General features: G+C 38.4%; 1 protein-coding gene across 2 annotated transcripts; it reads left to right on the forward strand.

Annotated features, from left to right (window-relative positions):
- Positions 1–1,291: 1,291 nt before the first annotated feature.
- On the forward strand, positions 1,292–7,045 carry LOC104592053 (initiator tRNA phosphoribosyl transferase family protein). Of its 2 annotated transcripts, none has more exons than XM_010251199.2 (7): positions 1,292–1,709; positions 1,936–2,094; positions 3,461–4,196; positions 5,984–6,084; positions 6,196–6,304; positions 6,406–6,465; positions 6,752–7,045. In XM_010251199.2, exons 1-7 carry the CDS (start codon positions 1,500–1,502, stop codon positions 6,919–6,921), a joined length of 1,545 nt encoding a protein of 514 aa, XP_010249501.2. In that variant the 5' UTR covers positions 1,292–1,499; the 3' UTR covers positions 6,922–7,045. The 2 variants fall into 2 exon arrangements, with proteins under 2 accessions (XP_010249501.2, XP_010249500.1); XM_010251198.3 differs by having other exon boundaries at positions 1,297–1,709; positions 1,931–2,094.
- The last annotated feature ends 10,656 nt before the right edge of the window (positions 7,046–17,701 follow it).

Below are 17,701 nucleotides of genomic sequence, written 5' to 3' on the forward strand. Positions count from 1 at the left end.
GTGGACACTGACTCAGCATTGTAGCCTAGTGCAACCAAGTGACGGACCCATGAAGCAGCTCGCTACATCGTAGCTCACAAAAGGAGAAGCTCGCCACAACGCGAGCTCCGGGTTCCCCGAGCTACCTTTGATGGGATACTCCGAGGCAACTTTAGCTCGCGAGCTAGGGGAACTAGCTCGCCCAAGCTCCCAAGCAGACAAGTCATCCCAAGGACCAATTCTGTTAAAGGTAATCCTGAAGTATTCCGAGCTCGCTACAAAGTAGCTCGGGAATGGGCCGCATGGGCAATCCTCAAGAAGCTTCTACCAGATAGGAACACACCTATCCGCCTATAGATACCCCGAGGTAAAGACACCTCGGGCCAGACAGCTTGGCTTAGCTCGCCACAGGCAGCTCGCCGCTTATGAGATAGCTCGGCACGGGGTAACTCGCGAAAGGGTAGTTCAACATATCGCAGGAAGACCTCCTGCCCGACCACCGTACCCGACAAATCTGGGGACAACAGCCATATCCCTCGTCCGACAGCGTCGTGCCTGCCACCTTTAGAGGGTGCCTCACACCTGACAGGCACGTACCCTGCGATGATGGCCCCGCGCGTGCCACCTCAGCCCCTGCCAGTAACGGCTGCGGCAGGCTGACATTGGCAGTTATACTTGCCCTGTCAGAAGCCAGTGGGCTGGATGCAACGGATTTCTGTTATAAGGAGCTTATTATCAAGGGAGAGAGGTATGATCTTTTACTCACGCGCTATCTACACTCTTAGCCTTCATCTTCTCCTTGCTTCTCATACAGAATACTAACTTAAGTATCGGAGTGTTCCCGCTGGGCAACCCCCCGAGGATTCTTCTTCTTCTCCATCTCAGTTACCTTCCAAGAGTCACATAAGTGTCAGGTAGGAGTGACCGGATTGCACACCATCAGTTTCAGACCCGACCCAATGTATATATTGGCTTTGGCTAAAAGACCCCATAGGGTCTGGTTGATTCCTAGATCTTGATATTTCAGTCCCAGTTAGTTGTACCCAGTCCAACCCATACCCAATCAATTGACAACCCTACTTCCCAATTCCGTTCGGCCGGTTTGACCCGTGGCCGTGCCTTCTATTTGAAGGGTGCCAACTGCCAACGCAAGTGACCATCTCAACTAGTGGGTCACTTGCGTGTTAACAAGTCATGATTGGTCCGACAGATCGGTTCAACCGCGGGTTGAAAACACTGAAATGGCACTAAGGTTCAGATTCTAGAATTGTGGTGTGCAGTGCAATTTGTAAAGCACACAAGAAAATAGATTTGTGCGCGTAGCAAGTCGGTGGCCATAGCACTAGGCTACTAGCCATGGGGTTGCCGAATAGTTTTTTGCTGACTGTAGCACCAAGACGTTTTGCTTTCGCCGGCTGAAAGACGGAGGCCGCGAGCGGCAACTGACATGGCTGCGGACGGAAAACTAAGCATATACAGAGCTTCGAGAAGCATAAAAAGGAAGGAGAACTCCCTATATAATGCTCTTCGGTCGATTTACGAGGACTCTATCTTTGTCGGAGAAATCTCTGAGCTCTGGCCTGACCTTCCCCTCCTCGCCAATCTTCGATGTGGCCTCTGGTACTCTCCCAACTTCGAATCCACCTGTTATTTCAAATCAACCGATGGCCATTGTAACAACTGGTCCTTTAACACCTCTCGCCTCAATCTCCATGTTGCTCATCTTGCCGGTACATCTAATCCCTCTCCTCTCTATTTCTCTCTTTTCAAACTTCAAGCTTATAATCTCTTTTCGTTCCTAAGACGCTAAGTGGATCGAGTATTGGAAAGATGCTTGCTTTATTTGCTATATGTTTTCAGTGCTTATTTTGATTGATGTTTTATGGTATTTTCCTTTTTCATGGTTACAATTTTTTAGAATTGAGTGCTATTTTTCGTTTTTGTTGGGTAGGACAGAAGGGTGGGTGTATCATAGTTGATTCTACACGAAGAGGAAAGCGGTTTCCGGACAGCATGTCGAAGACGATACCCATATGGACCTGTGTCCTGAACAGGGCACTTCGCAATTATTCAAGGAAAATGTGCGAAAATGAAAACATTTGGAGGATGGAGACGGTAAGTACTGATAATATTTGTGAGGTCATGGCTCATGATTTGATGGTCATATATTTTGTACTAGATTACCATATGTTACTCATAAACTAGACTAGAAAGACTGAGTTCATAAATCTGGTAGCTAGGGTATGCCTCAGTGCAAGATATACATGGACCACCCGTATTTGTATGTTGGAAGGTACGGATCTTTAATGTTTTTTTTATTAAGAAATTGTCTACACCCATTCATGGCTAGAATATTTTGTCATATTCAGTGTTTTAAAAGTTGCACCTACGCACACTGGGAAGGCAAATTTTATGGCATGTGCCTCGCTTGAACCCTGCAACACCACTTTCAAACCACCTGGAATAGGGGTTCACCTCTATTCCTCCTCTAGGATTTACTTATTTTATGGTGATTAATGTTGCTGAACACTTAGGTGGGTGGCATGTTCAAAATATGAGCAAGAGAGGCTGGTCAGTTTGGGCAGTGATTCCCCTGCCTATCATTTGGGCTACATGGTTGGAAAGAAACGTTTGGCTTTTTGACAACAAAAAGAACTCACTAGAGTCTGTAATTAACTATGTTTTGATATGATTAGGGATTGATTCTCTGCTAGCAATATATACAATGGAGAGTTCTGCCATTCTTTTTTGTCTATAGACTTTTTTTGGCTTTTAATATAATGCAATACCTTACTTTACCTTTTTCGGTAAAAAAGTTAAATTATGAATACACTGTTACATCATCATTGGGAGCTTAGCATGCAATCAGTGCTGAAACATCACATAATAGATACCTGGGTAACACCCTCAACATGCTGTGAAGAATGTAGACAGAAACCTGAAGGCATGCTCAGAAAGAACAAGAGCATTATGGATTATTACCTTTTTTCTTTTTGTGTTGTTGGAACTTTAGTATCCCAGAAAATAAAACTGACCCCATGGAACAATATCAACTCAATTCAACTGAGTCTTGCCCCAACTATATTGGGCCAGCTACATGCATCCTATTCTTCCAGTTTGCTCTTTTTCAGTACCATGTCATTGTTAAGTTATGGGCCCTTAAATATTTTCTCACTCCAACACATGAAATAATCTGCATATCAAATTAGGAAAAAACCAAATGTCCATCACAAGTTCGTTAATTTCCATAGTAGAACACCCAAACCCCTCCTCAAGAAGGCATTTGCAGATTTTTTGTAAGAGTTAGAATCAAGGTTCTGCTCCTGCCAAAAAACAAGCTATTAGTATAAACCAAATGCTCTGCATTCGAATTTGAGGTGCATTCTACTCTGTGGTAACCTGCAGAGGTAAGAGTTGATATTGTTGAACTTCACTCATAAATGTTTATGCATTACCTATTGGTGCCTATTCATTTTAACAGGAGTTGGATACTAACGTGGCTGCCAATACTCAACTTGTATCTCTTGATTGGGATTGTTCCTTGCATCTTCCCCTCTGGATCTCCAAAACCGAGAGAGCATCTATTGAGGATCGTTTAGAGCAATGGACCAAGCAGTTGGAAGCTAGTGGTGCTGATGTTGGCTCTCTTGCTTTGTCCTTGAAAAAGCCTCTACGTCCCTTATGGATTTCACAAAAAACTGTTATCTGGTTGAATGAAGTTCCTGATTGTGATTCTTGGGATTTCACACCCATCATCCTTGTCTCTGCATCCTCATCAAGTAGCATATTTCAGCAGAGGACAACTTCAGAGTTCAGTTGGCATTATATATCAGGAGCAGGAGATGATGAAGAAAGTTGGGCAAGGGGCTTAACACCTAATCTTTTCTGGAAGCATGTGTATGATCTGATAAACTCAGGGCCTGATGTATGCAATCAGAAGGTAGCTGATATTGTAGAAAAGGATAGAGTTTATCGTTCTCAACGAGGACAGAGTGCTCCCCAGGTCACTGTCAAGCCTCGGAAGTTGCCAGTGAGTAATGGTCATACTGATAATGAAGACAAGTTTCTAACCAGTAACAGCCATATATCCGATGAGGATTCCTCGTTGTACTCTGAGATTTCAAACAGGAACACTCATGTGGAGTCCTTTGGTGAAAGTCATGCAATTTATTGGCTTGGTTCAACCAATCTTGCTGTGGGGGGAACTAGTCAACTTGGTATGCATTGTGCTGATGCAGATAAGTTTTTTTTGTTATCTTCTAGAACATGTGAAATTCCTGTAATAACGGTTTTGGTTATAAAATTATATACTTAACTGCAATTTTTGAATATTGTCAACTGCTGCATCTGACATTTATGTTAAAATGCTGTATGATTTTAATTCTCTTAAGGCTTTATGCTTTTCCTCATTGATAGTTGATAAAAGGAGAAATGACTTTTTATTACTATAATTTTGGGTTTTTATTTGATACTATTTTTATGCCTCCTTTGATATGTTAATGAAATAAAATGGTTTACACATGAGTTCTGACATTTTTGTTAGTTTCACCCCCACCACCAAAAGAAAAAAAAGGAAGGGTGCAACTTGGGTGGGCTTGAGCTGAGAATTTGTTAAAATTTGAATGGGTCTGGTCCGAGGGCCTTGGCCTGATGCTGTGTGAATTCTTCAAATTGAGTGCCCCCTAAAAAGGATCCATAAAGAGATATTAGTTGAAATTATTTTGCTACCTGTTTGGGATATTATCCCTTTTGCCATTTGTTGGAATTTGGAAAATATTGAAAGAAAGAAATAGATGGATTTCTGACTACCAAGAGGTTTTCTTTTGCTTTAATGTGGATGTTGGTAAGTTCCTAATGGATTGGGCTTTGGTTGTTGGAGAGTTTAAGGCGGTCAAGCATAGAGATTTTGTATATAGCTGGTATATAATATGGAGTGTAGGGAGTTGTATGCGGTAAACATCACATCTGACTTTGGGCTGGTTCTATACATTTTTATACTCATTATTTAAAAAAATTTTTGGGTTACCCATAGAAGATGCTAAAAGTCAAAGAAATAGAGAATATTTTACCATATGATATTTCTCTGCCCTGTCCAAAAAATAAAGCACCCCTATCTTCACTGTAAGATTTTATTTATTTTTATTTCTTACTGCGCATTAATCATAGAATTGCATGTGTACTTAGAAATCTTTTTTGGCAGCTTGGTCATGCATGACCAACCAGAAAATCCATTGCTGTTTTGTCCCTAATAAATAATGGGAAATTTGTATTAGATAGAATAGAGAAAATAAAAAAATGTACAAAAAAATCTAAAACAAGCTAGTATACTTTAGAATGGGCAGTCCTGCATTTTCTTTTTTTTTTTTTTTCTTTTTATTGTCTGAATATTGAGGAGCCAAGACCATTCCAATGCTCCTTTTCATTATTGGTAAACTGAACCAACAATTAGGACAAGAATGCAAATTAAAGCTTCTATTAAATACATGTAGACTCAATGCATAGACTCATTATTCATAAAAAAATGCATATAAGCTCATTGCCCTGTATTTCAAGATTAAAAAAATAAAAGAACTAGTGCAAATATATAATAACAGATTCAAATGCTTGAGAAATGAGCACTAGCTGTTAAGAGATGCTTTGAAATCTTTGATTTTGTGAACTCAGAACTGGGAAAAATGTTGCAGGGAGGTGAGAATTTAATGCTGATAAATCAATCAGCATCCTGGACTTATTTTCATTCATAATAGCATAGAACAATTTGGGTATTATTTCTTTCAACTTGAACATTGTTTACTGGCATGGTATAAACAAGTGGAATTAAAAATAATTTGCCTGCTCATTCTTAACCGATAAGGACTGCACAATGCTTTTCCTCCTTGTTCATGGTCACATAAATTACTATGATCTGTTTACTTTCTAGTTTTTTTTTTTTTTTGATAAATTACTTTCTAGTTTTTATTATTACCCAGTAATCTGACCCTTCTCTTCATTCTGTGATGCACAGCTGCAGATGTGCCTAATTTTGATTGCATATTGAATTGTGACAATGAGTGGATATCCACCTTTCTTCAGGATGGTGAATTGTATTTGCATTTACCTATGATGGTGTGTAATGAAAATGCTAAATGTTCATGAAATAATTGTTTATTTTGTACTTGCAAGTTTCAATCATAGGATTTTGATATTCTTTTGCTTTATCTTGTTGTGTTTGGTCAGACCTCAAAGTTGGATCGGTTTTCCTTGCTAAACAATCTTCCGTCTGCAGTTCATTTTGCAAAGTTGAACCTAAGAAAAGGGAAAACACTTCTAGTTTGCTGTCATACCGGTGAGAGAACAACTTATTGGATCTTAGCTTGTTATGTTAAATTGTCATTGAGTGTGCCAAAGGGTTATGTGTTAATGCTCACTAGTACCTTTTATTTGCAGGGGAAGATATTAGTATATGTGTATGCCTTGCCATTTTAACAACCTTGTTCGATGATAGAGGTCAGTCCTTTACTGTACTTGCTCCCTCTTGTCAAAATTTCTGAATAAATTTCTAAAAACCACAGTGCCCACATATATTATTGATTTATTTTACATCTCATTTCTATTGTTGATCTCTCTTGGAACCCACAGTATGGTAAATATAAACTGGTGCCGTTATGTTTGTGACAAACATAATATATTATGAGAATCTTGTCACTCACTACTCCACGATACTAGGAAAAAGTTGCAGTTTGTTTCTGTATCTCTGACTTTTACATTAATGCTGCATTTTTATATCCACCAGGAACTTTTGATGATGGGAAGTCCTTCAATGAAACATGTATAACCAAATTAGAAATGCGGAGGCGGTTAGTGTTTCTCTGTAAATATGCAATAAATGCCCGACCATCTAGAGGAAATCTGAAGCAGGTCTTTAGTTTTCTTAACAAAGGTAGAGTTGATTCAGTTTTGTAAAATAGACATCCGCATTTGAAAACCCAGTTGGTAGTATACTTTTGTTATGACTTTGATTCTTATGGAAATTGCTGGGGAAAATATGGGAAATGAAAGGAAGTGGTATCCGGTACCCCCCCTCCCCACCCCACCCCAAAAGGAAAAGAAAAAAAAAAAAAAAAACTCCTGATATTCTAGAATTCATAAAAAAATTCCTTGTCATGTTATCTATTTTTCAAGTAAACTTGTGTTAGGAGCCATATGGCGCTGTCAGTAGTCCAGGCCATTCCCAAAGACCTGATCCAGCCCTATTACACGGTCTACTAGTTTAGTTGTGCAGAATTTTGGGGCTGGTTTTACTTTTTACCTGTTCTCACTTGTGTATGTGTGTATGTATGCATGTATTATGTATCGAGATGTATGCATGCATGTATTATGTATCGAAATTATGTATGTGTATGTATGCATGTATTATAACCAGGATTTATTGAATCAGATTGGACTGGATAAATATATTACAGAGGGTCTGGCTCAGGTCCGTATGTTTTGATCTTTTTCTACCCTGACCCAGCAAAACAAGCCCACCACGAGTGACCAGATCCATTGACCCATATGTTAGCAAAATGTGGTACTGTTGGGATGCCCTTCTATAACCACCACGTGCGCCATTTACAGAATCTGAACCCACCATCAAGGTTGATTTGCCCTAGAAGATTACCTACCTGAAAAATATAAGATCAAACCACTTTAACTATCTGATTTGTAAATTACATTTAGGCTCAGTTTGGAAAGAGTACAAATGTAAATATGTACAGTGTAAATACATACAAAATATAAGGTTTTGCACTCTACATATTTGCATTTGCACTCCTTACAAACTCAGTCTTGGGGAAAAATCCAAGACATGATACCGGAAGGGTTTTGGCCAATCAAACCCTCTCTTCATGAAATTTTGATAAATACCACCTGCAATGGCTGTTGGGACCAGATACAGACTCCTAATTTTGGTACAAGCTTTTTTCGTAGCATGACTCAATTAAAGCAGTTCAATCAAAGCCTTTAATGCTTCCAAAGGGGCCCTCTATAACCTTGTCTCCTTTTTTATTATTGCGGAAAACAGTGGTTTGGTCATTTGATGCTAAGAAGCCCTTTCCCCCCTTTTTCACGTGGGAAAAGAAGCCGCCTCTTCGAGAGTTCACATTTTCTGTGACCACGGTCCCAGCACGCACCTGTACAAGGAAGGACATACATCAAACCACTGTTTTTAAAACCGGATCGGACCGGATGGTTGGACTGGAAAACCGGGACTGATTCTGTTTTCCTTCAAAACTGCTTTTTTCCCTAAAATTGTTGATTTTGGTCAGTAAACTGCAGAACGTGCCAGTTAACCGTTCGAACTGTTTAAACGGTTTTGGCTGTTTTTTGATTTTTGATTTTTTTTGTCAGAACGGACCAACCGTTCAGGTTGAACAGTTGGACTGTTTGAATCGGTAACCGGACCCTTGACCGATTCGGTCACCAGTTCGTTTTTAAAAACCATGCATCAAACGATCATTGATTGACTTTTTTTTTTTTTTTTTTATTTTGTGTGTGTGTGTGATAATTAAAAGCAGATCTGCAGATGCCATCTTATTCAAGGCTTGCCTCCAATATAACGTGTGTTTGAGCATGTGGTCGATATCCCCCCCTCTACATTGCAATTAACGCTTGTTCCCTGCAACCTTTCTCCCTTCTTTCTGTCATGCGTCTACTCAATGTAACAGTAACAGTGTAATACATACACACCAAAAAAAAAATAAAGTCCTGTCCTTCAAGGAACAAGAGTACATGCAATATGCAAGGTGTGAACGAGGTGGTTGGTAAGGTTTTCTGAATCTCGCCTGTACCTGGGTTGTTGGATGGGGTAGGGCTACCCCTGTTTTGTAGCCCTTCAAAAGGTATGAAGAAAAGAATGTAGAGATATATACTGCCAAATCTAGCTACATAGTGTGAGTTAGACAACTCCATTTTATTTTAAACAAGTATTATGAAACAAAGTGAGGAGTGACATATCTACTTATTTGTGGTTTCCAAATAGTCTTGGCATGCAAGTGGGTATCTTATATTTATGAAGGGTCAATACATTTCATCAGATGAGAATTAGTAGTGGCGGCACAAAGACAATCTAATCTAGTGGAAATTAAATCACTAGGATTTACTATCCTTGGCTCCACTTTAGCTAATGGCTGGTATGGCCAGAACTCTTCATGGGTCATCATCCTGGATTTACATGAAGCGTGTGCCGTGGATCCACCAAGCCACAATTAATGGGAAAACCAAGGTCCATGTTTATTTTTCTCAGAGTTCTGTTTCGAACCTGCTGCTAGCCCCATTGGATGTTTTAGATCAATTGATATTTTATTTATATGGAATTGGGAACTTGGAAGCCGTAATTTAGTTTTAATGACGTATTACCAATTTTTTTTTTTTTTTTTTTTTTAATCCCAAACTAACCGAAGGACGACAGTAGCCCGACTTGCCCCTAAACCATACTAATCTTCATGAACAGAGCATTAAGACATTATCCAAGCATGCATAGACTTATACACAAACTCAAACCTTCGAAATTCAGCTTTCAATGCAAGTACAAATTATAGTATTATTGTAAAAATTTGAAAAGCAAGCGAAGCGACTAGCGAGGTGCTCTTCTGTCTCCCACCGCTTGGGCTCGGATTACCACTTGAAGTCCCGTCCGTATTAAGAGTTTCATATAACCTCCTGGGGGAGGAATCCATTTCATGCACCCATTCCATTCAGCCTTTCTGCACTCTTTTGTCAGGAATGGGTATTTCCAATGAGATTTGTGAGTGAATGAATTTTGGGCTGAAGCTAAAGCATTGACAGAGAGAGAGAGAGATCATGAATCCAATCTTTGATTCAATTCGTTGAATAATAGGCTGGCACTGGCAGTCCATCTCTTTTCATTTATGTCTGGGCTGGCAGTATATGTATTCGCACCCTTAGTTACTACATATGGGTCTGTTATATAAAAGATCATCCACCATACAATCAAAACGAAAAATAAAAGCAACTATATATTGATGGCATGAAAACTGGCCTGAAGATGGATCTTTTTGTCTGGAGTGATAATTGCTTAATTAACTTGTAAAGGTGATGGCAATCAGATCAAATAGTTTTGCTCTTTCTAGTTTAATTTATAGTCTGTTTAATTAACATACAAAGAAAACCAAAGGAAAGAAAGAATGAGGGACAAAAAAGGAAGGATACATGCTTTTGTTTGTGTCAGTTGGTGAGGGGATTGGGTGGAGGGGTGGTTTCAAATGCTTCACATTTGTAGCCAATTGTTGATGTTGATTTGGTTGCTCAAAACAAGAGGCAAGGAGATAGCGATGGTTGGGATACAAATTTGCATTTCTCTGTAAGAGATGTGATATGTGAGAACTCGAGCCATTAAAAGTAAAAACATTGTTACTTAGTTCATCAATATTGTCACAGAACAGACTAGTACAGGAGTTACAATTAATACAAGTATATATGGAGGGAAGGTAATCAGTCTGCAGATAAAGTGGAGTATGCATCAAGGGGATTTTGTTTAATTGCCATTTGAATTAAATGATCCAGCACAAATTAAAACAGCTTCTCATTCACCTAGCTAGGTGGATACCCCACATGCTTAGATTTATTTACATATTCAAAAAAATTAAGAAAAAAAAAAATGTACGTTTTCTAGTTCGATCCAACTCAAAATGTGGACGCGTATTGCTTTCCAGATTTGAATGGGAATCTGTAATGTACTAGTATTTCCACATCATCCTATACACCAATCCTGGATTATCCTTGTTCGAGACTAGCATCCGTATGTACTAAACCCATCTAACTACCACGTTTTTTTTTCTTTGTCTATTGATAAGCAGCTAACATTAATTCAAAAGTAGTGGTTTGGTACCCGGCCCTCCATCCACAAAACGAAAAAAGGGAAAACAAAAAGATAGAAAGAAGAGGTAGTGGCCTGGGTCAAAATATCCACTCTCCGAGTTAATTAATTAATCTTGTTTTTATCTTTATTAGATTTCAAATGTTTTTTTTTTTTTTTCTTTTTGGATGGCACATGAGAAGGAGATTGCATATATACATGATCTATATGGTGGAATTTTCTGGGGTTGATTTACAATTGTTTCCAGCTTAAACCAACAAGTTAATAAATGAAAAAAAAAAAATTGGTTCCAAAAGTTTATCAAATAAAAAACAATTAAGTACTTACTTTTTCCATAACAAATGAAACAATTAATGGAGTTTAAACATCGAAGTATGGCTTACACTTATCATAAATCATTACTTCGTCTATTGAGCATATAAGCACAGTAGCAAACTCATGCAAATGCGCATAGAAATTTGATTAGACTTGGATTAATAAATTTAGGTTTTGACATCAGTTTGATTCTAGGTCAAAGTTTATGTTCAAGGTTGGCTCCTAACCCACTCAATCCATCTAATTTATATCAATATTTTATTAGATTTAATAATAAATAAGGGATTTAATGAGAAAGGAGGGAAGGAGAAATATAAAACAACTATTGAAGAGAGAGAGGAGAGGGAGAATTAATAATGATTTTATTAGAAAATAATAATGATAAATTTTAATAGAGAAAATTAAGATATAAGGTTTTTAATATTTCATGGAGAGAAGGAAACTTCATATGAAACCTTATTGATGAAATCTTGGGCTATGTTTGGTTTGAGAAAAAATGTTAAAAAAGGAAAGGAAAAATAGAGAAACCTTTGCAACCCGTGTATTAATTTTTTTTGTCTTTCCCTTATTTTCTCTATTTTTTCTTTCAAACCAAACATAATCTTATTGAAAGACCTTGGCTTCCACAGAGAGAGAAGACAAATCTTAATATGACAAAGTTGCCGTATTTGGAAACCATTTTCTGGCGGTGAGAATTGTTAAACTCATGGGTTGATTCGCGAGCAAAGTTAATGCTTGTACAATGTACCTGCAATCAGGTGGTTTATTTTATTATGCTAGACATGATTGTTATATATCTTTATTTGGTCGGTTAATTTGGATTGCAGCATTGGCACATAAAAGAAATTCGACTTGTCTCTTGCAACAAATATATGTTTATAATTATAATTAACCCCTTTAGAATAATTATTATCATGAGACATGAGATGGCTCCCATTAGTTGTAAGACATCTCATGGAAAATTATACTTGCGAATCTTATTAAATAATAAAGATAAATATTAATTTTACCTGCAGCTGCAGCTGCATGGGCGGATGTATTAAAATAATTTAATTATAGGAATGAAATGGTAGGATAGACTGCTAGCTAGAGATGATCAATTTTGACCCTTTTGAAAGCTTTAAATGTGGGCCATCTTAATGATGATAAAAGTATGATTATCAAGGCCATGATGGAGATTATAATTTTTGGATTAGAGTGGTAAAGTGGGTCTATCTCAATCCATACCACTATCACACTCTCAGGAAAAAAAAAGTAATATTTTATAAATCCAATACCATTCACAATCATCGCTTTACATATTCATCTTTAATGGCTTCCTCCGCTCTTCATTAGCTATGCAGAACCTAACCTCTGAAAACTGAAATTCCATTAGAACATTGACGATAGTTAATAAGGAGCAATGAATCAGCACAAGCATATGTTGTGCTTTTTCACTCCACATCTTTAAAACTTGGTGAAACGTACCATTTAATTTCCATTCGTCGTGATGCAATCGATGGGTGGTGATGTAGGGGTATCTAGCTCACCTGTAGATTTTGACATGTGGCATCGGTGGGAGGTATCCTGACCATATCGGGGATTCTGACACATGCCATCGTTTATATACATCCTAACCATTCATCACCAACCACTGTTAATCGCTGCCACCTATTCTCAATTATTCCTCTTTGACAATTCCAACTATAAAAAGGGGATCCCACATTGAGGTAGACAATCTCTAGAACTCAAGCTCTAAATCTCCTTTCTTACTTGGTCCAACCCCTTGCAGCCTTTTGCTAACTTGACCATTGAATTCTTCACCCCTAGATAACTCCTGGTGCCTTTAACATCTTTTTTCTTTCTCTTAGTAGGTTGGACCCGTCGACCTCGAATGCTAGAAATTATGTTGTTGCCCTCAACTCCACATTTGGCAGCAACAATTGGCGTTGTCTACGGGAACATCTTCAAAACTTTCCCTTAAGAAAAAACAAACATAATTTAATTAACTAGTGTCCCTGGAATGGATGACAAGCAAGACCCCGTCCTTGATGTTCATAACTTAGTCACGAAATACAAAACGTTGTGGTATCGGCATCGGCCTAAAAGACTATAATACGGAATGTCCTCATGAAATATTAAGTAAATAACACTTTTATAATAAAGAATTACTTTACTAAATGATGGCAAGTTTCTTTACAAAGATGCCTCTTCGAGGGGATGCGTTGGCCCTTTGCACAAAACAAAAAAGAAGAAGAGAAAGAAGAGAAAAGAAGAAAGGAAAGACCACTTATGGGGGAGGCGTCGGCCCCTTATAAAAAAAGGAAAGACGAAAAAATATACAAGTTCAGGGGCACGTAGGCACAAACAAAAGAAAACAAGAAAACAATTTATTGGCCCCCTCTAGCCTGAGCGGCGGCCCGGGCAGGGGCATTGGCAGTAGCATCGACGGTTGGGTTCTCGTCCGTCCCTAGTATATCTACTATATGTTGAGCTTCAATGGCGAATGGACCCAATTGGCCAACGTCGAAGCTCGGAAGGAATTTTGTCACTTAAGCATTGTAGCCGTCGAAGCTCTCTAAGTTAGCTTGGGAGGCAAAGGTGGTTAGGTTCGTCTCGTGCTCCTCTGAGGTCTTGTACTTTTTGATTGCCTTTGCAGTTGACTCCTCCAGCTATTGCTCCATTGAGGCCAGTGATGACTTTAGTCCTTCATGAGCTCCTTGTTATTTGCCCCCTCGACCTCGACTTTCTTGCGACACTCATGCTCGGCCCTTGGTCACCTCCCAACCGGATTGCACCTCAACCGTTTGCTGCTTTAGGCATTCAATCTCCTTTACGCCTGTCGAAGTTGTTGGATCAGCACCTTGACCTTATCGGACAGGCCGGCCGAGCAAGAGACCATCTGCACATGAAAAAGGAAAATCGTTAGTTACATACTACCAAGAAGACCTTGGGGACACCAAGGACTCGGCCGTGGGCTCCTCGACCTCTTCCACATCTATCACATAGGGGTGCCCAAGAACATTCCCTGAGGCGTTGGCTCTCGACCGTGTGGAATCGTACTCTCATTGGCAGAGTCTGCACTTTGCTAGTCGTGCTTGGCCCTGTGAGGCATGACCCTCTCTCGCAACACTTTGGATGCTAGACACCCGGGAGGAGATCTCAGAGTCATTGCTATCATTTCCATCACTACTAGGAGTGTTGTTAGGAGTACTCTAGTTAAGATGGTTATAAGCCTCACAACTGGAATCCGAGGTTGACATGTTGGAGACAGGAATTCTTTACCTAAAGATGTTAGTTAAAGAAGGTCTAAGGGATTGGTTGTTGATAACGAAGGTGTCCTCAATAGCTCTAAGGCAGGAGGTTTTGAGAAAATGGTGAAGAATCGCTCAACTAGCCTCTCTATTTAAAGAAAAATGTACGACTCAGATCCAATTGATCCAACGGCCGTGGACCTGCCGACTTAACACCCGAACCAACGGGCTCCGTGTGACATTGACCTTGGGAGACGAAATGATGCCAAGAGACGAGGCCGGTTTGCCCGTCGATTCCGGCTCAAGGATGTATTGAATCGCCCCCCCCGCGTATCGTCTCGTGCATGGCTTCATTCATTCGACCTCGATGCCTGTCTTTCATACGGAACTATGGCGGATGACGTCAGCACCCGTACGGGGCACGAGCAATGCACGTGGATATCCTACGCCCATATAGGCCACGGTCTACAACCTCGGCCTAGAGCGATCCTTTATCAACGCAAAGGATGAATGGAGCAGACAAACCGCTAAGAAGAGTTTCGCAGTCAAGGCTGACGCCTCTACACGAATGTACTATAATCTCTTCGGTCGAAGCCGTGGCCTTGATGCAAGCCGCCAACCAACCTCGGTCACTATGGCCTCAAGAGTTTGGGGCAAGTGGTGTAGGGGTATTTGGCCGACCTACAGATCTTGACACGTGACATTGGCCGGAGGCAACCTGGCCATCCTGCGGATCCTGACATGTGGCGTCTGCTAGACACATCCTGATCACCCATTCTTAGGCAACTTCGATTTAAAAACTTTAGCAAAATAGGGCTTCAAATCCATCCAAGTCTTTACTCCTTGATTGGACATATGAGATTCATGCAAAATGAATGAACATGCATGTATTTGCTTTATTAATTTAGGTGCCATTTAGCAAGTTCTTTTAGGAACATCTAGTCAAAAGATGTAACGAGCTTTTGATCTCTTGTCTTTAATGATGTAGACCATTTGATAAGTATTCTTGTCTACCATGACCTAGAGAGGTGTTAAATGATAGATTTTAACTGCAGAAAGATGCGGAGTTTCATTTGAAGCTTTTTTGGCCATTTTAGACTTTCATGAGCTTTTTAGGGTGGAAAAATATATGATATTAGAAAGACATAATATTAGAAAGCCTTCGACCAATCACAACCCATGTTTTGGTAAAAACCCACCTGATTGATTTCTATTTTTATGATGCAAGTTGATTGATTATAAATTTTTCTAGTATTATAATGAAATCCATTTAGAACATACAAAGAGAGAAATACCAAATTTTAATCTTTCAAACTTTAAAAACCCAAAAAGGCCACAGAAAAATACTTGACAAATACCTCCTTAATTTGTCGATCGATTAGATTGTTGTCGAGTATTAATTACCATAGACCATATATCCATAACATGTTAACCAATGAAGATATGTACGGGATTCGATGGTAGCTTAATTAGAAACAAAAATTATATATGTTTACACTGCACCAATTATTAAATTTTAGCACAGCAAGATATATATATTCTAAAGCATGTGTATCTCGTTCAAGAGTAAACAACTCAGAAACGCGTATATCCTTACTTGTACTGAACAGATTAATTATAACATATAATAAATGATACAAGATCATCGTTTGGTATTTTAATTTCCAGCACATTTGAAAGAAATGGGTTCAGCCTTAGAGACTATATTTGCCATTACAGGGATTGGTTACCAAGGATGGAAGAATAATTATCACTTTTAGTGAAAAGTCATACTTTATATCATAATCTATTACTAAACCCGTTAAAGAGATATGGTATAGACAAAAAATTGAAAAGACAGAGAATCATTCTGTAGCCATTCTTACTATATGTTTATTGTTTTCAACAGTAACAGTTTTTATTTTTTTATTTATAACATGGTGGTCTGTAGAGACACATGTGCAATATTAGATCCCAGGAGGAAGAATTATTTGATTAGATATGTCTTTTTATATCTTCAATTAGAGCAACACACATTTTGTATAGTAATTGATGGTGGAGCAAATCTTGGATGATTTAGGCTGGTCGAGTTCACCTCAAAGAGTGGTCGATGTCAGATTAATTAAGAGTAAAATTTAACCATGAAATAAGAGAAAACAGTTTTGTGTTTATTTTTTTGAAACCTGATTGTGATTGGACCACCCTTTGATATGTGAGATTAATGCTCGATTAATAGAGTTCTAATGGCTTTAGTTTTCATTATGATGAGCAAATAAAAATGAAAGTTTCTGGGACCTAATAAGTAGCTTAATTGGAGACACAAGCACATGCACCCAACCTCCTATGCTCAAACAACCTAAGGCCTAAGCAATATGTACGAGACATTATAGGATTTATATTAGGATTCGAAGAGACCGAGGGGCCAGATTCTACATACCCATGTGTGAACCTTAAAATTGTTTTGCTTTTTCTTTTTAGATTAGTTATTGAGTGTATTTATTTATTTGAAAAAGTTTCTTTATTTATTTATTTGAGTTTCATAGAGGGCAACAAGTCTATTGAAAAATACTCAAATTAACCTCATAATTAAGTTAGGAAATTGACTTCTTTATGATTCAATGCAGAAAAGTTGAAAGGAAACATTTATTAATGAATTAATTGGGAATCGGTAATTGTGAATCAAGCATGAACAATACCAAATCGAACTATGAACCTGGCAATTATATAGGCTGAGCCATTTGGAATCAAGCATGAAACATATCACTTCATTCCAATTAATTGTTATCTTTCAACTTTTTTTAAACCAATTGTATTAATGATCATAAAAAAAAAAGGGCTATAAGATTTGACCCTCAAAATCATACAAGAGCAACGAGCCTTACAAATAAGCAAAAATCCAAAAACAAATAAAATAAAATCAAGAATAACAGTGATGATAACCTTTATTTATTTCTGACCATCTCAATTGGTTCTGATTGAGTTGTTTGAAATTATTTTTCCCTTTTTTTGTTCTCCATGGTCATTTAGTCTTGATTTCGATTATTCTTCTCCTTGGATATGTCACTTTCAATTTGTTTTAATCATGGTTTTTGAACCGACGTTGATCCGGATGATCGGACCGTCCAAACCCGGTATCTGCCCAAAAACCATTAAATCAGTCAATGACCTGTTAACCCGAACGGTCAAACCGTCGACCCGTTTAATAATTATTGACCATTTTTTTATTTTTATTTTCTTAATTTTTATTGTTAGAACAAACGTCCGTTTGAACTATCAACCCAAAAACCGATGGTCAAATCAGTTCTATTTCTAAGTGGTTTTTTAAAACCATGGTTTTAAT

This window comes from Nelumbo nucifera, chromosome 8 (genome assembly GCF_055504915.1).
Source record: "Nelumbo nucifera cultivar China Antique chromosome 8, China Antique-T2T, whole genome shotgun sequence".
Taxonomy (NCBI): domain Eukaryota; kingdom Viridiplantae; phylum Streptophyta; class Magnoliopsida; order Proteales; family Nelumbonaceae; genus Nelumbo; species Nelumbo nucifera.

Coding starts and splice junctions, on each gene's coding strand:
- LOC104592053 (XM_010251198.3), top strand. CDS start 1,427: ATGGCTGCGGACGGAAAACTAAGCATATACAGAGCTTCGAGAAGCATA. Junction 6,305..6,405: donor TCTAGTTTGCTGTCATACCG/GTGAGAGAACAA, acceptor TTTTATTTGCAG/GGGAAGATATTAGTATATGT. Junction 6,466..6,751: donor AACCTTGTTCGATGATAGAG/GTCAGTCCTTTA, acceptor TATATCCACCAG/GAACTTTTGATGATGGGAAG.